The sequence below is a fragment of the Oncorhynchus keta genome, chromosome 14 (genome assembly GCF_023373465.1).
Source record: "Oncorhynchus keta strain PuntledgeMale-10-30-2019 chromosome 14, Oket_V2, whole genome shotgun sequence".
NCBI classification, from domain to species: domain Eukaryota; kingdom Metazoa; phylum Chordata; class Actinopteri; order Salmoniformes; family Salmonidae; genus Oncorhynchus; species Oncorhynchus keta.
This window is the reverse complement of record NC_068434.1, coordinates 69,336,973-69,356,898: the sequence shown is the minus strand read 5'-3', so window position 1 is coordinate 69,356,898 and position 19,926 is coordinate 69,336,973. Positions and strand designations below refer to the sequence as shown.

Here is a 19,926-nt window from a genome sequence, read left to right as displayed (position 1 = left end):
GAGGCTCAGTAGTGTGTGTGTGGCCTCCACGTGCCTGTATGACCTCCCTGCAATGCCTGGGCATGCTCCTGATGAGGTGGCGGATGGTCTCCTGAGGGATCTCCTCCCAGACCTGGACTAAAGCATCCGCCAACTCCTGGACAGTCTGTGGTGCAATGGAACGAGACATGATGTCCCAGATGTGCTCAATTGGATTCAGGTCTGGGGAACGGGCGGGCCAGTCCATAGCATCAATGCCTTCCTCTTGCAGGAACTGCTGACACACTCCAGCCACATGAGGTCTAGCATTGTCTTGCATTAGGAGGAACCCAGGGCCAACCGCACCAGCATATGGTCTCACAAGGGGTCTGAGGATCTCATCTCGGTACCTAATGGCAGTCAGGCTACCTCTTGCGAGCACATGGAGGGCTGTGCACCCCCCCAAAGAAATGCCACCCCACACCATGACTGAACCATCGCCAAACCGGTCATGCTGGAGGATGTTGCAGGCAGCAGAACGTTCTTCACGGCGTCTCCAGACTCTGTCACATGCTCAGTGTGAACCTGCTTTCATCTGTGAAGAGCACAGGGCGCCAGTGGCGAATTTGCCAATCTTGGTGTTCTCTGGAAAATGGCAAACGGCCTGCACGGTGTTGGGCTGTAAGCACAACCCCCACCTGTGGACGTCGGGCCCTCATACCACCCTCATGGAGTCTGTTTCTGACCGTTTGAGCAGACACATGCACATTTGTGGCCTGCTGGAGGTCATTTTGCAGGGCTCTGGCAGTGCTCCTCCTGCTCCTCCTTGCACAAAGGCGGAGGTAGCGGTCCTGCTGCTGGATCGTTGCCCTCCTACGGCCTCCTCCACATCTCCTGATGTACTGGCCTGTCTCCTGGTAGCGCCTCCATGCTCTGGACACTACGCTGACAGACACAGCAAACCTTCTTGCCACAGCTCGCATTGATGTGCCATTCTGGATGAGCTCCACTTCCTGAGCCACTTGTGGGGGTTGTAGACTCCGTCTCATGCTACCACTCGAGTGAAAGCACCGCCAGCATTCAAAAGTGACCAAAACATCAGCCAGGAAGCATAGGAACTGAGAAGTGGTCTGTGGTCACCACCTGCAGAACCACTCCTTTATTGGGGGTGTCTTGCTAATTGCCTATAATTTCCACTTGTTGTCTATTCCATTTGCACAACAGCATGTGAAATTTATTGTCAATCAGTGTTGCTTCCTAAGTGGACAGTTTTATTTCACAGAAGTGTGATTGACTTGGAGTTACATTGTGTTGTTTAAGTGTTCCCTTTATTTTTTTGAGCAGTGTAGATATAGCAGTCAGGGGCTTAGTCAGATAGAAATTAAATATATAGCTGACATGAATCTGTTGTACACAATACATGTTCTATCTGAATGTATCTCTATGTTCAGATACAGCTCAGGGCTGTTCTTATGCACGACTCAACGCAGAGTGCCTGGATACAGCCCTTAGCCGTAGTATATTAGCCATATACCACAAATCCCCGAGGTGCCTTTTTGCTATTATAAACTGGTTACCAACGTAATTAGAGCAGTAAAAATAAATGTTTCGTCATAGCCGTGGTATACGTTCTGATATACCACGGCTGTCAGCCAATCAGCATTGAGGGCTCAAACCACCCAGTTTATAATGTTGCTTATTCACCCGTTTGAATGAGCCACAGGTAGGTATTATGGTTGACGCTCCTGTTCCATTCTGTCTGTGTTGTGCAGCAGCCAGCAGAGGGAAGTGACGAAGCAGACAGAGCAGAAGCAGCATCATCATCATCAGCAACAGCAGCAGCTGGAGCCATTCCCAGTCCAGGGAAGCAGCCCTCTGCTGGGGAGCGCAAACCCAAAAAAGAGCCCAAGGATAAAGACAAATGTGTTCTATTGTAACAGGATGGTTGTGTGTTTGTGTGAGAGAGAAAGAGGGGGGCAGCATTTTTTTTCACATTGACCTGACAGCCTACGAACAGCCCCTTTTGATAGCGATGAGACAAACTGAGGAGTTGCCGTTCCCAAGCCACTGGTGCCTGCCATCCTCTACCCTCAGTGGGCCCGGACAACAGAGGAAGGGACGCTATGACAACTACCACTAATCTTTTGTACAGTTGGCCAAACTTTGTTACAAGTCGCACAGTGCACTATATTTGTGATCTGGGGTCAAAGTTAATGGGGGTGGTTTTATAGTAAAATGAGAAAAATTCCAGAAACAGGATGCTGGGAGGGAAAGAATTCAAAATCTGAAGTATCTCCTCTCATGACACCAATGTTTTTAAAGGAAATCGTTTTCATTCATTTTCATCATTGCAGTTGATAAGCTATTTTTTTTACAGCACATATGTGTAGATATGCCTGCTTTGATTCAGTTCAGTTTTTGAGCAATAGACTCTACTGAAAACACAACCTTCGTTTGCTAGCTATTGGTTGGTGGGGGTAATTTAGCTCCTTCCAATTGGAGATAATCAAGAGTTTGTTCAGAGTCTTATTGGGATAGAGATGAGGTGATAGTGACATCAGTGAGTGTAATATCTAAGCACTCCTGTCTCTTCGCCACGTTAATGGATGCCAAATTACTACTTTAAGTGTGTTTTTGAGTGTGTTTGCATGTGTGCTTGTATGCGTGTGTCTAAGAGTATTATAGAGAATAATTTATTTTGGTATATACTTAAATGGAAAGGGATTCATTTGTTTTTGCCGGTTACAAATTAATGTAAGACCCTGTTGTGACGAGCCTTTTGTATATCTCTCCATCACTACCCACATCCCTGTTCTTCCTGGGAGGCCTGGAAGTCAGTGCCATACTCTGATAAGGGCTGCCTCTACCAACCCTCATCTTCCATTTAAGACTCGCTTTACCAGAGTATGGCAGTGTTGAATTCTGGTGTGTGTGTATGGCATTGGTGTCTACAGTGTGTATGTATGGCTGATATACTTAGCTGCATTGATTTATGCTCGTAATTTCAACTTGGAAATAACCTTAACGTCAACAACAAAAATGTTTTCCGATGTATATGAGCAGTTGGATTGAAAGATATGCCATGTATTTAATATCTCATATTTGCTGTATATGCTTCACATCCAGTAGAGTCTGAACAATCACACAGACAGAACCATGGAAACACAGGCCGGTGCACCTAATTTGACTTCTGTCGCTCACTCCCTGAGAAACTTGTCTGGTTATTGGCTGCAGAGGAAGAGTGATAGTAGTATCCCACACTAATAGCCTTTAGTGCCCAATGTCACACAGATCTGCCGGCAGTTATGTTGTCAATATGGGATGTTGTCAATATGGGAAGCCTCATGACCTAGTTGAGTTATGGAAGTAGGATTTTCTAATGTAGCCATGTTTGAATCCATGTGCTTCTCCTACATCATCTGACTTTCAAACAAATGTATATACATTGTGTACATACCTAATGCACATTTATGACAGAGCTAACTAGTAGTTTGCACCATTGTCCTATGGTACTGCCTCCTGAGAGATTTAATGTTTTCTATCTACACATTCCAGCTGGATGCCTTGACTCAAGCCTTGTGTTGTACGTCAGACCTGGAAACACAGTTATAGGGGAGACGCCTCGCAGTGCTGCTAGTTAAGGGGTCTCCCATTTTTGGCTGTTACATTTTGTTCTCATTGTCCAGAAATGGACAACCCCAGCCTTCAAGGACAAGTCCAGTACTTAGTATTTATTTTTGCCTGGCGACTGGCTGCATCTTGTAGGAGTAGGCTACCTGACTAACCGGTAGTAAGGCTTATCTGCAGGCTGAACTTGAGTACTGGGGTTAGCTCAGCCTGTCTATACAGTCCTCACGAGGCCACACTTACTCTGTATATAAAATGCCTTACAACATTTACAATATCTTTTATAAGGATAAACGGAAACAGGTGTATTACTAGAATGAGACAATCTGTAGATTTTAAACTATTCATCAGAAAAACTCTCAGGCCTTCTCTGAAGGGACATATCCTTGAGTGTCTTTTGTAAATTGTTTGTGTATTAGCTGCCTTGGCAACAGCAATGATTGATATATACCATTGTAAAGTATTGAATATAGCCTGTAGTAACTCCCTCAATGTGTTGTAATGTAAATGTGTAACCACGTATAGGTATCAGTAACAAATTATTTCAACACATGGTATCTAACTAGGTCAACTTCATATTATCAGGATGTGCATAATTATCGCTAGTTATGTTCATGGATGGCGTAACAATGGGTTTCTGAGCTTCTCTCAGGCCTACCTAGTCAAAGGAATTCACAATGACTTTACACAAGAATAAGTTTGCCCCTTGTAATGGAATTCAAGGCTGTTTTTCAAAAGTGAATTAAACTGCGGCTGCTTTTATGTTCACAATGACTACCCAAAAAGTAATATATGGCTGAATAGACAGGTCTTAAAGAGAAACACCTATGTTGAAGCGAGCGTGTACATCCTGTTTATGGTATGTCCCTTACATTATTGACTAGTGATTTTGTGAAAGGTTGGGGGGGAAGCACCACGTCGTTTCGAGAGTCAGGGACACGATCCATATTCTTGTTTCTTTCGTAAAATTAACATCCATTTTAAAGTTACCATCACACTGCAGCTTGAATTATACTTGTTAATGTGGTCAACCTTCCCAATGGCCTCAACCCATTTGTAACGACGTTCAAAAGGCAACTAGTACTGAGTATTATGATGGGAACCTCAAGAGGGCCATTTTATCTGATTACTTTTGAGGTTTTGGGGGGAGCAACAAGATGTTAACACATGCCTCACACTTTTTTGAATTAAAAAAAAAGTGCATAAGCTTGCTTTGTCATTTACATTGCATTATTTACCAGTATCTAGATATTGTTTTGTGTTTCAGCTTGAATGTTGTTCCTCAAAATAATTGCTAAGGATTTTGTTTGTGGAATGTCTCGAGTGAATATGTGCAAGCCTTGTTATAGTGCTGGGGTGGTAAATACTGTACAGTCTGTTGACAAGGTAGTCCTTGAACATATAGTCATTGTAATTGGTTTTGCACTGTTACATTGATATGCAGTACGAAGGCTGTGTGTGGACAGGCATGTTCTCTCCAAGCACATCAGATCTGATTGAAGACCAATTAGTGAGAAAAAAGATCAGAATTGGTCTGCCTGTGTAAACGCAGAAGAGAAAATACCTCATTTTATACAGAATTAGAAATTGTGCGAGAGTGCTATTGTTCTTTGGGTACCTTGTAAAAATGGAATACTGTCTAGAATTGCTACAACAGTAGCTCTTCAACAGTTGAATATGAAATGCTCTATTGTTTCTGTATGAAAGGGCTGGTTAAATATTTTGGCTAAAAGTACATTAAGTACTGTGTAGCCCTTTTCAATAAAAATTGATGCAACTTGAACTTCAGGTAGCCGTTCACCCGCTAAGGCCAGAATTGTTTTATAACATTTGCGTAGCTTTTCACACAAAAAAAGTCACTGCCACTGGCTGGTCATTTAGAGGGAAGGGATTTTAAAAGTTGGCTATTTTGACATTGATACTGTATAGATTGGAGAAATTGGTTTTATATGGGAAATGTGTCAAATCAGATATACTGGAGCACAGAACATGAATGCAATCCACCATATTGATTTAACTTGTTTTGTATAGGTTTCCTTTTGTTCTGTTGAGATTAAATGCAATTATATTAACCCCAATGTTATTTTGATGCACAATGCTGAATGCAACAAATGCATACTAATGACATTTAGCAGAGTATAATTTCAATATTTTCGCTTATGTTTAACCACACACAAAAAGGTCAATCCTCGTGTTGGAAGGTTCAAATATTTATCTATATACATATGACCAAATAATGTATGTAGCCTATCACAGTACCGTTGCAAAATGTAGATGGTGTTTCTTCTGTAACAAAATGCCTTAGACGAGGGACATTCAGCCTGATTAAAGTAAATGGACAATAAAAAATAACTTGTTCTCTTTTCACAACCACTCACTGTGTGATGTCTTGTATGTGCACTTCATGAGTCAAATGTAGGAGCGAAGACCAAATGAGCAAGACGTATCATTTAATAACCTTCAGAAGCACCAGGGGCATAACTAAAAATGGTGAAAGAATACATTGATCTGCTTACATTTGACATACGGGACGAGCAGTTAACATCAAATTTGTTACAAATAACTAAAGCTGTACAATTCTATTCTAAAGGTAAGTTGAACATTATGTGCACAGGGTTTAAGTCACAGCACAACTGTTAGGAAACCATTCATTGAGGTAACCTATACAGAACAAAACATTTCTATATCAACCTTACGGCTAGAAACCAGCCTCTTAAAACAGAATACTCAAAAGATATACTTAATACTTAAAAAAAAAAATGTATTTTTGAAAAATAAGCTGATCTGGGGAGGCAGTTAGAACCGTCGGGGTGCTCCTTTGAAGGGCTTGAATCCACCAACACTGGACATGGAACTGTTGGTGATCTGCACGATTCTGTTCATTGCAGATGAAGAGTGGCTGGAGAAACAAAAATACATTTCTGCCTAAAGGAGCATACAGTAAAGACAGAAGCTCAAATATGGCTTCTACCAGAATACATTTTTCCATATAAAAAAAGTACAGTGTATATATTTTTTATACATATCACATTTGGATTCATTGGATTTTTTTTTTTTACACTTGGATTGATAGTTTGCTTGGGCGGTATACCGTATACCGGAGTATTTGGAAATAGCCAAATATATCGCCAATACTGTTGAATTTGAATATTTGTAGCTACTTTAGGTAAATACCTGCAGTCAACTTGTGCTATCAGTAAGGATTGTCACAATTTTTCATTATGAAGCTTACTGGTAGTCCTCAGTCACATGATGTTTGTTTATAAGCACAACAACCAGAGCCTTGTTTTTTTAACTAGACAAGTCAGTTAAGAACAAATTCTTATTTTCAATGGAGGCCTAGGAACAGTGGGTTAACTGCCTCATTCAGAGCAGAACGACAGATTTGTACCTTGTCAGCTCAGGGATTTGATTTCGCAACCTTCCAGTTACTAGTCCAACACTAACCACTAGGCTACCTGTGAGTCACTCACTTGTTTAGCACACGGCAGGTGATCGAGTTAGTTATCTTATACCTATTAACTGTCTAAAATGTGCTAAATGCGCTACAGTTGTGATTTGGTTTGCTAATTTAGTAGCTATTTAGCCATTTAGCTAAGTGCTTAGCTTCATTCAAAATCAAGCTTAGCTTGGTAACAGCAGAGAATCCTCTCCTGGATCAAGAGCCTTGCTGATATTTGCTTTGTTGATGCAGCAAACTGTGGATCATTTTTTAGTTACTTGTATAACTTTGAGCTGGTTTGTCTGTCCTGCAAATTCTTTAGGTCAGAGACCGTACACAATGTCCTCTTTAGTATTTAGTTAGCATTATATATGGGCTTTTACATCTACTTGTTAGCATTGCTAACCTTCGGATTACAGAAGATCCAGTGGGGTTTGAAAATAGTGCTCATTTTGTTCGTATTGTAGGTAGGTATTATGGTGTATTACAGAATATCCCGGCATGGCACAATGACGGTATGGAAATACGGATACCACCCAAGCCTAAACCATAGTGCTCAGACAAGTCCGATACACATGATATATATTCATTTCAGTCACAACTATTACAGATTAAATCCACCCCTCGGTTTCTCTCAGCCCATCCCACCTATCTTTATAGACCACCTACTCTTGATTTCCTTGTGCCATTTCCTTTTCAACTGTTGTGTGATGTTTTACACAGATTCTCAAACCTTTCTAAATGGGATATTATCAACAGATGTGAATTAAATATATATATTTGGTTGTTGATTGATTACAGCTTTCCTGATCACCCAACAGTGCTATTTGTAGGGCTCATTTTGGAACAATGTCATGACTGTTTAACCACTCCTGAACCTGTGGCCAGAAACAGGCTACACAGGACAATACCAGAATAAGTGGTCAAATTATTGTCTCTCCGCAGCTAAATCTGCATAGCTGACATGGTTGTATGCCCCATATACATAACATTCTTCTTTTGGTGGCAAGAATATTGTAATAATAATTTAAATAGAAAAACTACGGTTTGAGTCAAGCGTTGTTTTGTGTATCAATTTATAAACCATGTGCCATGGAATCAGCACACTGGAAATCTCTTCAAGTATTTTACAACCTGTATGGTGCCATGGTGAACATTTTAGCCCTCAAATAAAAACAGGTATATTTTTCTATTCATGACAATTCTCTTTCTCCAATTTTGCTCTTTAATAAAGGCCAGATAAACAAGCTCCCCTTTTCCCCCTTCTACTTGCCTCCTCCATTTGCAGTAATGCACCAATCAGTTGGTTGTAATTTTAGATAGAGCTAACAATTCCACATATGTGTCAACTCCACCTCTCCTATTCATAATATCATTAACAAATATATTTTTTCCCATAAATAATGTTTTTATAATATTTTTAGCAATTAGTATATTTGAGTTTAACCATAACAGGGAAAAGTACACAGTCTTAATGCAACGGCAGTGAATACCTTGAGTGTGGGGCCATCATGCTGCCACGGCTGTCTCCCATCCTGCGGCTGTCTGGGAAGCCCCCTCCCTGGGATCCAGCCCCACCATGCCACTCCTTCCTCTGGGCCGGCTGGTCCCGGCCATGCCGCTCCACCACCACCTGGCGGCCAGAGCTGAAATGCTGAGTGGAGAACAGGGGAGATTGTAGTTATGAATTCCCTACGTGAAATGGAACTAAAATAGAGGAAATGGAGGGTATTGAATGTGTAGATTTAGCTATGGGGGATTTGTGAGGTGCTGACCTGGTCTGCCATGACCATGGGTCTTCCTCCATCCCGGCCACTGAAGTTAGATCTTCCTCGGCTGGCTGAGGAGCCTCCTCTGAGAGCAGGCCCCTGGCCATCTCTGCCTGAACGCTCTGGCCGCATACCTCCGGTACGCACAGCTCCACTACACAACCACAGAGACATGATTATTACCACATGGATAACAACAAAAGGCCTTTGTCTACAACTTTAATCAAACAAGCACACTAGGCATCCATCCATTCTCACCGTATGTCCCCCTTAGGTGCACTCATGCTGCCGTCATTCTTCCATCCTGCATGCCCAGTATGAGTAGCATGACCAGCGTGCCCGGAGCCTCTGGGGGAGCGGCCGGTATGAGACATGCCAGGCATGGGTGCTCTGCCCCCTGCTGGGCGCTCAGGCATGGGCGCGGCCCGGCGCTCAGGCATGGGCGCGGCCCGGCGCTCAGGCATGGGCGCGGCCCGGCGCTCAGGCATGGGCGCGGCCCGGCGCTCAGGCATGGGCGCAGCCCGGCGCTCATCCCTGTCTCGGATCTCTCTGCGGTCTGTGTCACGGATGTCTGCTCGTGGAGTTGGAGGAGGCTCAGCCCTGCGGACAGTCTCAAAGTTCTTGGGGTAGCGCTCAAACCCAGAGCTGTCCCTGCGAGCAGCTGGGCGGGACTTCTTGGCCTCAGGCTCACTATTGAAGCGGTTACGTCTGAAAACCCCCGACACCCAAAATGGATTGTCAGATTCTGTCAAGAGCTGACTGTTACTGGAGGGAGATAGACATGCTAAACTGCTATGTGGGCTGTGTGTAGCTTGTGCTTTGCCATTTTAGGTCCAGGTTGCTTTATTTACAAAAAGCACTTATAAATAATAGGGCCTACCTCTCAATGGTGTTGGGCTCAACGGCTGCAGCCTCAGGGAAGCCTCTGCCTCTCTCCCGGGGGCTGAACTCAGTAAAGCGGTTCTGCTGGCGGTTGTAGTCTGAGCCCTGGTTGACACGGCCCTCAGACTCTGGCTGGATCTTCTTGTTTCCATTCCAGTAGGGATCATCCCTCCGGCTGAAACATTCAATGGAGAATATGCTTTACCTGGGCGACAAGTAAACTGGTGTGGAATACCCCTCTTGGTCAGATGTGGAATACCACATACCACCAAATTGTATCTTTCACTTTTCAGTTGATGGTCAAATTGACATCTGCTGGTCATGTCTGAGACCAAGCATCCCTGTCTGCTGTGGGATGCAGACATACCAGGATGGGAGACAAGTCTGTGTGCAGGGACAACGACAAAGCAGTACTGTAACCTATCTTGCAACTTCATGGACATAATGGTGGAAGCTGGTGTCATGATGTTGCCCTCTTTGAGTACAGTGAGCACCATCCCCCGCTCTCTGCTTATACAACCAGACTGCTGTGGGCAGAGTGAGGTCGTAAATTCCTAAGGAAGACCCTGCCTCATGGACACTCAGAGAGTAGAGAGTAGTTTTCATGGAGACAAAGGAAATCCTTCCACCTCACAGAACGTGAGGTACGAACAAAATTCATGTTCCAGAGAAAGTGTAAAAGATTGGTGACGAATCCAGTTACGAACTGGTGCGTTTGTCACAACTTGGCAAGCTCAAGAGAGACGGTGTGGCCACATTACCATACCGCTGTTTATATAATAGCCTCAGATATAAGATGAATGAGTGAGGATGATACTGTTTGAATAAGCTATGGGGGGCGCTATTTCATTATTGGATAAAAAAAACTTTCCCGTTTTAAGCGCAATATTTTGTCACGAAAAGATGCTCGACTATGCATATAATTGGCAGCTTTGGAAAGAAAACAACTGACGTTTTCAAAACTGCAAAGATATTATCTGTGAGTGCCACAGAACTCATGCTACAGGCGAAACCAAGATGAAACCTCAAACAGGAAATGAGCAGAATTTGAGGCTCTCTTTTTCCATCGTCTCCTTATATGGCTGTGAATGTGCCATGAAGGAGCCTATGCTCTCTGCCGTTCGTCCAAGGTGTCTGCAGCATTGTGACGTATTTGTAGGCATATCATTGGAAGATTGGCCATAAGAGACTACATTTGCCAGGGGTCCGCCCGGTGTCCTTTGTCTAAATTGGTGCGTAATTTTCAGAACGACAACCGCCGAAACATCCATTCTATAACCAATGTCACTCTGAACAATCCCCTCTAACCACAACCGAGAGAGAGAGAGAGACGGACAATTCTGGAAAAGAAATTAACTTTTCACCAGCGATCAAGACGACACACTGAGCGTAAATATATATATTGATTGCAATTGTTCCCGACTGAGTGAGCGTTCATGTATAAGGATTAGCATTTCAATTGTTATAATTATTAACTCTGTAGTGACTTCTTAGTCGACTACCCCATTGCCCCTTTGTCTAACAAGCTGCCATGCCGGTTTAGCCCACTCGGGCACATTCTATCATTTCATGTAACCATATTTACTGTTTGTACATGCATTTCTGTGAATTACTTAGTTAGTAATAAATAAACAATTTAAGACAATTGATGTATGGATGACTCATAGTCAAGACTGGATTGGTGCAGATAACCAACCATTTACGACGTTTGGAATGAGACTAACATGAGGTCAAATAAATAAATAAAATCAGAAGACTATTGATCAGATATGAAAATATCTGAAAGGTTATATTGGGAAATTATAACTTTGTAATCTGAATACTTTCCTTGGTGCCCCTATTATCTAGTTAATTACAGTTACACGATTAATTACTTTGATCACGTTATACTAATTAATGGAATCTTTGATAAAAAACTAAGTCTTCAATTTAATGATAGTAAAGACACGACACTGGTTGTCCACGAACAGAGCCTCAACTACACAGAGCAAATCCCAGACAAACATCCCATCCCCAACTACAGTGTGGCCTTGTGTACCTGTGGTCCACATCGCGGCCTCTCTTCAGGTTGTTTCTCTTCTCCTGCTCGTAGCGGAGCTGCTCCTGCTGCCTCCTCAGCTCCTCCCGCTCACGAGCCATACGCTCCGCCTCTTTACGCCGCTCCTGCATCACAGCGAGATAACGTCAGCATTACATTAACAATCCACTAAATGGTTTGCTCCTGGGAGCTGTTGACAGATCACCAGGATGAACAATGAGTAAACAACTCACCTTACTCCTGTCGTTTTACAACAATCAACTAAGGTACAGCCTTGAAGACTAAACATCCTTAATGATTGAGTCCAAGCACCTGCTCTATGCGGATCCTTTCCCTCTCCAGCCTTTCCCTCTCCATGCGCTCCCTCTCCAGTTTCTGCCTCTCCACCTCAAGCCTCTGCCGTTCCCGGAGCAGGTTCTCCCTCTCCTCCCGCTCCCTAATCAGACTGATACGCTCACGCTCCCGGCGTTCCCGCTCCGCTATCTCACGCCGCCTGACGGGACAGGAAGTCACAGAAACATTAGTACCCAGCATCCTTACAGTACTACAGGGTAGAACAATTACAGTAGGAGTTTGTTTCAGGCTGACCTGCGAAGCTCCACAGCCCTGCGGACGCGCTCCAGCCGGACCATACGCTCACGCAACCTCTGCTCTTTCATCTTCTCAAAGGGGAGGATGTCTTTGCTGCCTCCCTTGTTGGGGAAAACTCTAACTCTATTCATCTCCATCTAGGAAAGACAAGCATGTAGAGGTGAACATTGAAAAAGAATGTTCCATGATCAAACTTCGTTGGATAGAAAAAAAAAACTGCGACAAACCTCTTCGGGGGGCATGAAATATCTGGGTCTCCGCTGCATCATGTTGTTGTTGGTGGTGAAACCCAGCTTGTCAAATCTCCCCCTCCTGAATGGTGGTCTCACTTTGTTCAGGTCTCCTTTGGCATGATCAATCACCACCATCTTGCCAGGGCTCTTGGTCCCTACACAAAACAGGACAGAGGTTTTAATTTTTACTACCCTACAACACAATACATAAAAAGGAACCTAAGAAGGAACATACATACTTCCACCATGCTTTTTATCATCTTTCTTGGAGGCATCTGGGCCTGAGCTGGATGTTGTGCTTTTAGACTCCTGCTTCTTGGATGAATCCTTGCCGTCTTTGTCTGATGGCTTGTCGGACTTCTTCTCTTCTTTTTTGGAGGATGGCTGGGTTCTTCAGGGGGGAAAAAGAACAGACACAGAAATGTAAATTTCTTTCAAATTTCCCCATTCTGAAAAAGACAGATTGTGTTTCTGCCTCACATACTTGCTAGTGCTAGTCTTGTTTGTCAACGCACTACGTTTGTCACTTGATTTGCTGGAGCTGGTTTTGTCATCTGATTCCTTCTTTGAAGGTTCTTTCTTGAAGGGATCACTTTTAACCTAAAAAGACAACAAATACTCCGTCACAGTAATTAAAGGCTCCGCCGTCACAATTCTGAAGCAATGTAATTTCAATTACTTAAAGAACAAAAGGACCTTGAACCTTGTTTCTCCCTACAATGAAAATTACAGAGTGCATGTTGGCTCAATGGCTCAGAAGAGAATGTCAGCCAATGTTGTTTTGCAAAAAACTCTCAATATGGAATCTTAGAATCATCAAGAGTTCTGGAGGCTTTATGACATCACAAAAGATAGAAGTGAGAGAAAAGACTCTGTACTGTAAAATTGTAATCGTGCTCTCAACATACTAGCTGAACAATGTGCAAAACAACTGTTTGTCAGCTTACCCTTTCAACAGATATCTGCTGGCCGTGGAGTTCTGTGCGGTCCAGGTGGGAGATGCACCTTCCCACCTCTGTACTGGAAGACATTGTCACCAAGCCATAACATTTGGCTCCAGGACTGCGAGCATTAGTAACCACTTTGGCACTAAAAACCTGTGGCGACAGGAATTTGTTTAGGGGCGGAGCAACTGCTTGTAGAGGGGTTGGGTTAAATGCGGAAGACATTTCAGTTGAATGCATTCAGTTCTACAACTGACTATGTATCCCCCTTTCCCCTAGTAAAACAGTAAATAGTTTCCAATAAGTCAAATAAAACCATGACACCCATACAGTAAGAAACATCCAACCCCAGTAACCCACCACAAGAAACCATTTACGGACATTTTAAGCTCTAGACTTACCTTCCCATATTTGCCAAAAAGGTTTTTCAAATCAGCTGCTTTGGTGTTGGAGGACAGGCCGCTCACCCATATGTTTCGAGTGGAGCTGCTTGCACTACTACTGCTGATACTTCCTGAAATAGGGTTGTTTCAAAACATACATACACTGTAGAGGCTTTTACATGTCTACACATTTAACAAACTAATCTACAACAGCCTAATGTTACATATCAGTAAGCATTACATGTTAAAATGAAGGTGCTTTTGACTAAATTAAATCATTTCAGACACCTTTAAAATGCCAAAGAAATGTACTTTTTAGATATGTGAAGAAAACTGGGTAATACGCAGATTACACCAACGGTACTAAAATTCCCAGATCAATTCGGTTTGTTCTGACGCTTGAGAAAATGCCATTTTGGCTGTCCAGTCAATACTGCACATTGCTTACATACACTGCATAAAGGCCTATGCTTGACCATCGTCTGATCATTAGTAGTGACGACTTGAGAAATGTACCTGTAAAATGCTTACCTTTGTCATCTTTTGTGGCCTTTCCATCTCTGTCCTTTGAAGAACTACAAAGCAGATTTCACAACAAATAAAAAGAAACAAGAGATGAGTGCCAGTATATGAAATCCCCTGCGGAATATGACGTACACCAGGGAAAACAACTTTTTCTTTTAAAGAAACACTTTGTTTTGCTGTATGTATGTATTTTTTTTTTATCCCCACGGGCAAGGCTTGCATTTGGACAAAACTCCCATAATGGCCTTTTTCATTGCTTTTCCACAGGTGATATGGGTCATGTTCTCAGCCAATTTACTCCCTGGACCAATGAAATCTTCAGTATTGCGTTCGACTTCACAGCGAATCATTTCATATGTTTCTGACAAACTGACATCACAGGGACTACTGCCCTTTTAAAAAGCCCTACGTGGGAACTGGAAAAGGCAAACGTGCTGGAAAGGTGAAAGTAACATCTGTTTTCAGCTCCTGGTTAATGACACAAATTACCCAACTTCAGAAAAACAACCAAATGAAAGTAACAAATGGGAGGCTCATTAGGTACATCAATGAACATTTCTCATTAGGAAAAAAAGTTAAAAAAAATCTTGAGGCTACCCACAATGCTGCGTTCACAGTGAGCTGGAACTTGGTAGTAGTATCTTAAAGAACTGACATAGCTAGAAAGACAAACCTCTTTCCTTGACCTGATGCCCCAGTAGACGAGGGGCCTTTCTTCCCAGAATCCTTGTCTTTGTCTCCCATTTCAGCTTTCTTCGAGGCATCTCTGCTTTCCTTCTTAGAGGAGTCAACCTTCGTCCCGTCATCCTTCTTACCATCTTTATGGCCTTCCACTTCCATCTTCATGGCATCCTTGGGGCTCGTCTCAGCAGAGGCCTCTGGCTCGTCACAGCCCTTGTCTGCCTCTGAATCTGGAAGTTTCACATGTTTACCTGTTTCCAGGAGGTCATCACCATCAACATCCAGCGTGATGGCATCTTCATTCTGGAGTGTGACGGATATGTTATCGTCCTCGTCTTCTTTAGCGGAGACGGCAACTTCAGTTTCGATCTCCTCCACTTGTTCGGCCTCCGCCTCGACTTCTGCCTCAACCTCGGTTTCTGGGAGGCCGCCCTCACTGGGTGGAGGTTTAGAATTTTCGCGAGTACCATCATCTGTATCAGTTACATCTGAGGGATTTAATAAGGATAAAACATGGCAAAAAAAACACAATGTTTAACATTGACATGTCTGTTACTTGACCTAGGAAGTAGAATAGAAAGCAAGTTTAGTATTAGTGGTCATCGAAGGGTAGAAGACCACAGGAACACACAAACATACATTCCTCATTGAAAAATGGTGGTGTGGATCAATAATCTTCATGTCATTTTCACCACCAATACTTCTTTTGCGATCCTTACAGTTATGTGTACTGTACAGTGAAGTTACTCTTCAATGCTCCTGTCATTAGGAGCTCCATTCCAGTTCTTCAGTTTGAAGAGAGGGCATTTGTTCAAATTAAAGGAAAAGACCATCTGTCCAACTTCTTCCGTAACCAAAAAAATAATCTGTGCCCAAAGCCATGGAGGTCAAATTCAGTCTCATTTTATGGCCGTTCTACTGCCCAGGGCTCTCCAATCATAGTCTTTATGGTCATCTCCCATGTCTTCTTTCCCTCATAAAAGTCTGTCTTAAGTGACTTGGGATGGTTGACAAAAAAATTGATGTCATCTTTAATCGTCCTTGTGATTGCAGTGACAGGCTCAAGTCCTTAGCAAATGTGTCCTCTAGTCTGTACATCATGTCCTGGTTGGTCTTTGAGCATTCTCAGCGATGATTTCTTCTCTCCGTCTAAGACATCTGTAGTGCAGTTGGGGTGATACAGGAGGATGGGCCCCGATGGGCAGGAGTCCCCCATGGTATCGTCAGCACACACTGGAACTCCCTCTAAATCAGCTTGCCTTCTTCAGTGCAAACCTTTCCCTCACCTTAAAGAAGCCTGTTGATTCCTGAGCTTTTTATCTTGAGGGAATGTACTATGCAGTCTGTATGGTTGATGGAGCCCTCTTGCATCTCAGGCCTGGAAGACTAGGTAACATCCCACCATCAAAAAAAGTACTGTGACCAAAAGAAGCAAGTCCTCCAAAAACAGGATGTCCCTTCTATGTTGTATTCATGAACAATGAGTCCTGGATAGATGGCTGGCTGAGTATCCAGCCAGCAGACAAAAGAAATGGAAGGCATAAAGGAGAGAGGGGGCATAGCAGTTTCTTACCTTCACGCAAAGGGGGCTACCTGCAAATCCCCCCCCAAAAGTAATCAATTCAATAGGGTGTGAGCACAAACATACCTTCTTCAACATCATCCTCGTCTCCCTCCTGAAAGAGACCAACGTGAAAGGTAAATACCCATAAGATAGTTTCAGTCTTATGCCTTACTTAAACCGGGTTAACTGATCTGAAAACCAGCATTTAATTATAAAAACAATATCTGATCTGTGTATGGTAACCTAATGATCTTTAGTCTACCGTGACAGTGGGGTAAACACAAACGTAAACATATTCATGTGACACTCACCTTGGAAAAATATTTGTTTTCCTTGGTAGGAGATTCCTCTTCCTTGGTAGGAGATTCCTCTTCCTTGGTAGGAGATTCATCTTCCTTGGTAGGAGATTCATCTTCCTTGGTAGGAGATTCATCTTCCTTGGTAGGAGATTCATCTTCCTTGGTAGGAGATTCATCTTCCTTGGAGAAGGATTCATCTTCCTTGGAGAAGGATTCATCTTCCTTGGAGAAGGATTCATCTTCCTTGGAGAAGGATTCATCTTCCTTGGAGAAGGATTCATCTTCCTTGGAGAAGGATTCATCTTCCATTGGATTGTCAGTGTCAGAGTCCACTTTCTTTCCTAAAGAAGTAATGAAGTCATATCATCCAAATTGGAAACAGAAATATTGAACAGTAATTTAAATATTAGGAATGTCAAATTACCTTTAGCTTTTGCATTTTTTCTATTAGGCGTGTCTGCTGGGAGTGGAATTTCAATGGTCTCTGGATCTCCACCTTCCTCCTCAATGGCCTGAGAAAGTATAATAAAAAAATCAATTAAAAAACACTATTGTAATTACTAGTCATTTTTCTGACATTAATTTAATGTCCCATCCTTATATTTAGCCTCACAATTAAGTGTTTTACCATTTTCTTTTCAGGACAAGTAGACCAAGTAGAACACAGTACAATTTGCCATAAAACAGTTGCATTCATTAGTTTTATTGACAAATCTCAACAACAACAAATTGGTCAAAGCATAAACTTGATGAAAATGAATTTATATGAATGCTGTAAGTACAAAAATGGTTTGCTCACTGTGATATGAATATCCAACTAGTCAGTGACAACTATGTGAGCTTATTACAGTATTATAGAAACCATGTCACTACACTCTTCTAGGTTGAAGTAACCCTTACCATTCTAACGACTTATGTAGCATGTGAGCGTCATAGAGCAAAACATGGAGTCTCACATTTTTATAGATAATAGTTTGGTGCTCAAACAATTCGGACTCCAGACATTTTAGTAAGATCAGTCGTGGGCCCCTTCGGGATCCGCCCTTGCCTCAAACACCACTTTAGCTCAGCCCCCCTTAATCACACAGAAGTACGTAGTTCAAACACACTACGTTTAAAATGGGTTAGAAGTCCAATACGCACACCGGCGTTACGGTGGGACTCATCGAGTCAAAATACGTTCATTACTCACCAAATATGGAGTTTTGAATAGCAACTATCGCCATTTACTGCCGGCATGGCCAGGATGTACGTTCAAAAAAGGTCTTAATAAAAATGTACAAGCAACTGAAAAAAATGCATATTCTGCACCTCCAATGTAAATCACTCACGTCACAAGGATCGCTGATAGCACTAACCTTACTACAACGAACAGGTCGGAAGTCTACAACAGCTCAATACATTGGAGCTGCCGAAGAGGCATTGTTTAGGCCTACATACCTGGTTGTCACTAGTTACCACAGGCACAAAGTCATAAACCCCACCTATTTCTACAATTTAACGTCTTAAAATCTGATTTAAAACCTAGCAGCAAACCCACACTGCTAACCTTACGCCTGAACTTAAATCAGTTGTGGTCGGTGTATTTAAGGTGATTGAGGGCAACAACAAATTATGAGCATGGACTTATTTCTATTACAGCATATTTTATGACTGTCATTCATATTCCATTCACCCAGCTCAATGTAACATCGATAAGTTTAGGCTACTACATAATACCTAAATATTCCCTATATTCACCATGAGGTTGCTACAACCTAGCCTATGAATGAAGGTTTACAACATAGTTGCACAGGATCAGAGAAAATTGAGTAATCAAGTTGACAGAGTCACATTCAATACAAACAGCAAGATCATATCATTTACGAAATAGACCATTTTTACTTTGTGGCTGTGCTATCTAGTGGAAACCTATATACCGGCTTATTTGGTGAGTAACTAACGTATTTTGGCAGGATTCAATTTGGTTCACTAGTGAATGGCAAATTGAATGGCTGCTTCCTGGGTTTAAATGAGATCCACCATATGAACGTCTCCTGTCAAGTCAAATTATAGTTAATTATATGTATAATATATGTATACTTTAGTTTATTTAGTAAATATTATCTTAACTCTAATTGTTCTTAAAACTGCTTTGTTGGTTAAGGTATAGTAAGTAAGCATTTCATTTCACCGTTTTATTCGGCGCCTGTGAAAAATAAAATTCGATTTTTCATTTGAATTATAAACGTTAACTCTGATCAAGGTATTTTGCGAAATGTGTGTGTGTGGATGTGATGTGGGCCTATAGCAACATAGTTTTCTAAAGGATACACAGATGCGATAGATGTCATGGCCAGCTAACATTAGTTACCAACGCCCACACACCGACTGCATCGATGCAGGACGGTGGGCTACCTTGTCAACCTGACGCTGCAAAGCCAGGCCGCGAGCTCGCAGTACCGCAGTTGGAAAACTAGACAGCATTCAACGGTAACGTTAGCTAGCAGACTAAACATCTTAGTTGACAACCACGAAAAAAAGCAAACTGCAAATAGATACACATTCATCCCATAACAAGTTGGATAGCTAAGCTATCTAGCTGGCAGCAGTTGAGGACGGCCTCAATCAATTAAATTCGTGCAACTGTTTGGTAGCTAACATTAGCTAGCCTAGTGGTCGTTAGCTTTGCGTTCGCCAAGTACAAATACATTGATCTCATTACCTGTTTCAGCCTTGCAATTAGAACATTCTTCACACCTGTGACATCTAAATTCCTTCGCTTGAGTTCAGATTTAAGATCTATAACTCGTAAATCTGTTATTTTCTTTGACTCCGTTGAAATGGCACCCGACGCCATTTTACCTTGCTGGATGTGTTGTTGTAAACTTGTGTGTGCAGAAGTGAAGCACGCATGCTCACGCAATGGCCCCAAAGTTATTCTCAAAATGTGTATTGGCGGATCGCATCCAACTGAAATATGCATACACTGCCACCTACTGTACTGGAGT

General features: G+C 42.4%; 2 protein-coding genes across 3 annotated transcripts in view; one reads left to right on the top strand and one right to left on the bottom strand.

Annotated features, from left to right (window-relative positions):
* The window catches only part of LOC118393874 (ubiquitin carboxyl-terminal hydrolase MINDY-2-like), a 28,814-nt gene extending 22,856 nt beyond the window's left edge, over positions 1-5,958 (top strand). Inside the window, exon 9 of one of the 2 annotated variants that reach the window (XM_035787031.2) lies at positions 1,734-5,958. In XM_035787031.2, coding sequence (XP_035642924.1) covers positions 1,734-1,895 — 162 coding nt within the window. In that variant the 3' untranslated portion in view covers positions 1,896-5,958. Of the gene's footprint in view, positions 1-1,730 lie in introns of both variants that reach the window. The other variant, XM_035787030.2, reaches the window with a different exon arrangement.
* A 60-nt stretch (positions 5,959-6,018) lies between these two features.
* LOC118393875 (SAFB-like transcription modulator) lies at positions 6,019-19,821 on the bottom strand. The gene is made up of 19 exons (XM_052462276.1): positions 19,641-19,821; positions 17,361-17,448; positions 16,949-17,277; positions 16,722-16,749; positions 15,066-15,561; positions 14,399-14,442; positions 13,886-13,998; positions 13,488-13,637; positions 13,025-13,140; positions 12,780-12,931; positions 12,535-12,695; positions 12,305-12,444; positions 12,029-12,209; positions 11,717-11,841; positions 9,677-9,853; positions 9,055-9,504; positions 8,803-8,950; positions 8,521-8,681; positions 6,019-6,484 (listed from the first exon to the last, which is right to left on the bottom strand). Exons 1-19 carry the CDS (start codon positions 19,773-19,775, stop codon positions 6,382-6,384), a joined length of 3,297 nt encoding a protein of 1,098 aa, XP_052318236.1. The 5' UTR covers positions 19,776-19,821; the 3' UTR covers positions 6,019-6,381.
* Between the last annotated feature and the right edge of the window lie 105 nt (positions 19,822-19,926).

Excerpts from the sequence above, each read along its gene's own strand:
- LOC118393875 (XM_052462276.1), bottom strand. The coding sequence starts at position 19,775 with ATGGCGTCGGGTGCCATTTCAACGGAGTCAAAGAAAATAACAGATTTA. Across the intron at positions 13,638-13,885 it reads TTTTTGGCAAATATGGGAAG|GTTTTTAGTGCCAAAGTGGT; the intron begins GTAAGTCTAGAG and ends CTGTCGCCACAG. Across the intron at positions 6,485-8,520 it reads ATGATGGCCCCACACTCAAG|CCACTCTTCATCTGCAATGA; the intron begins GTATTCACTGCC and ends TTGTTTCTCCAG.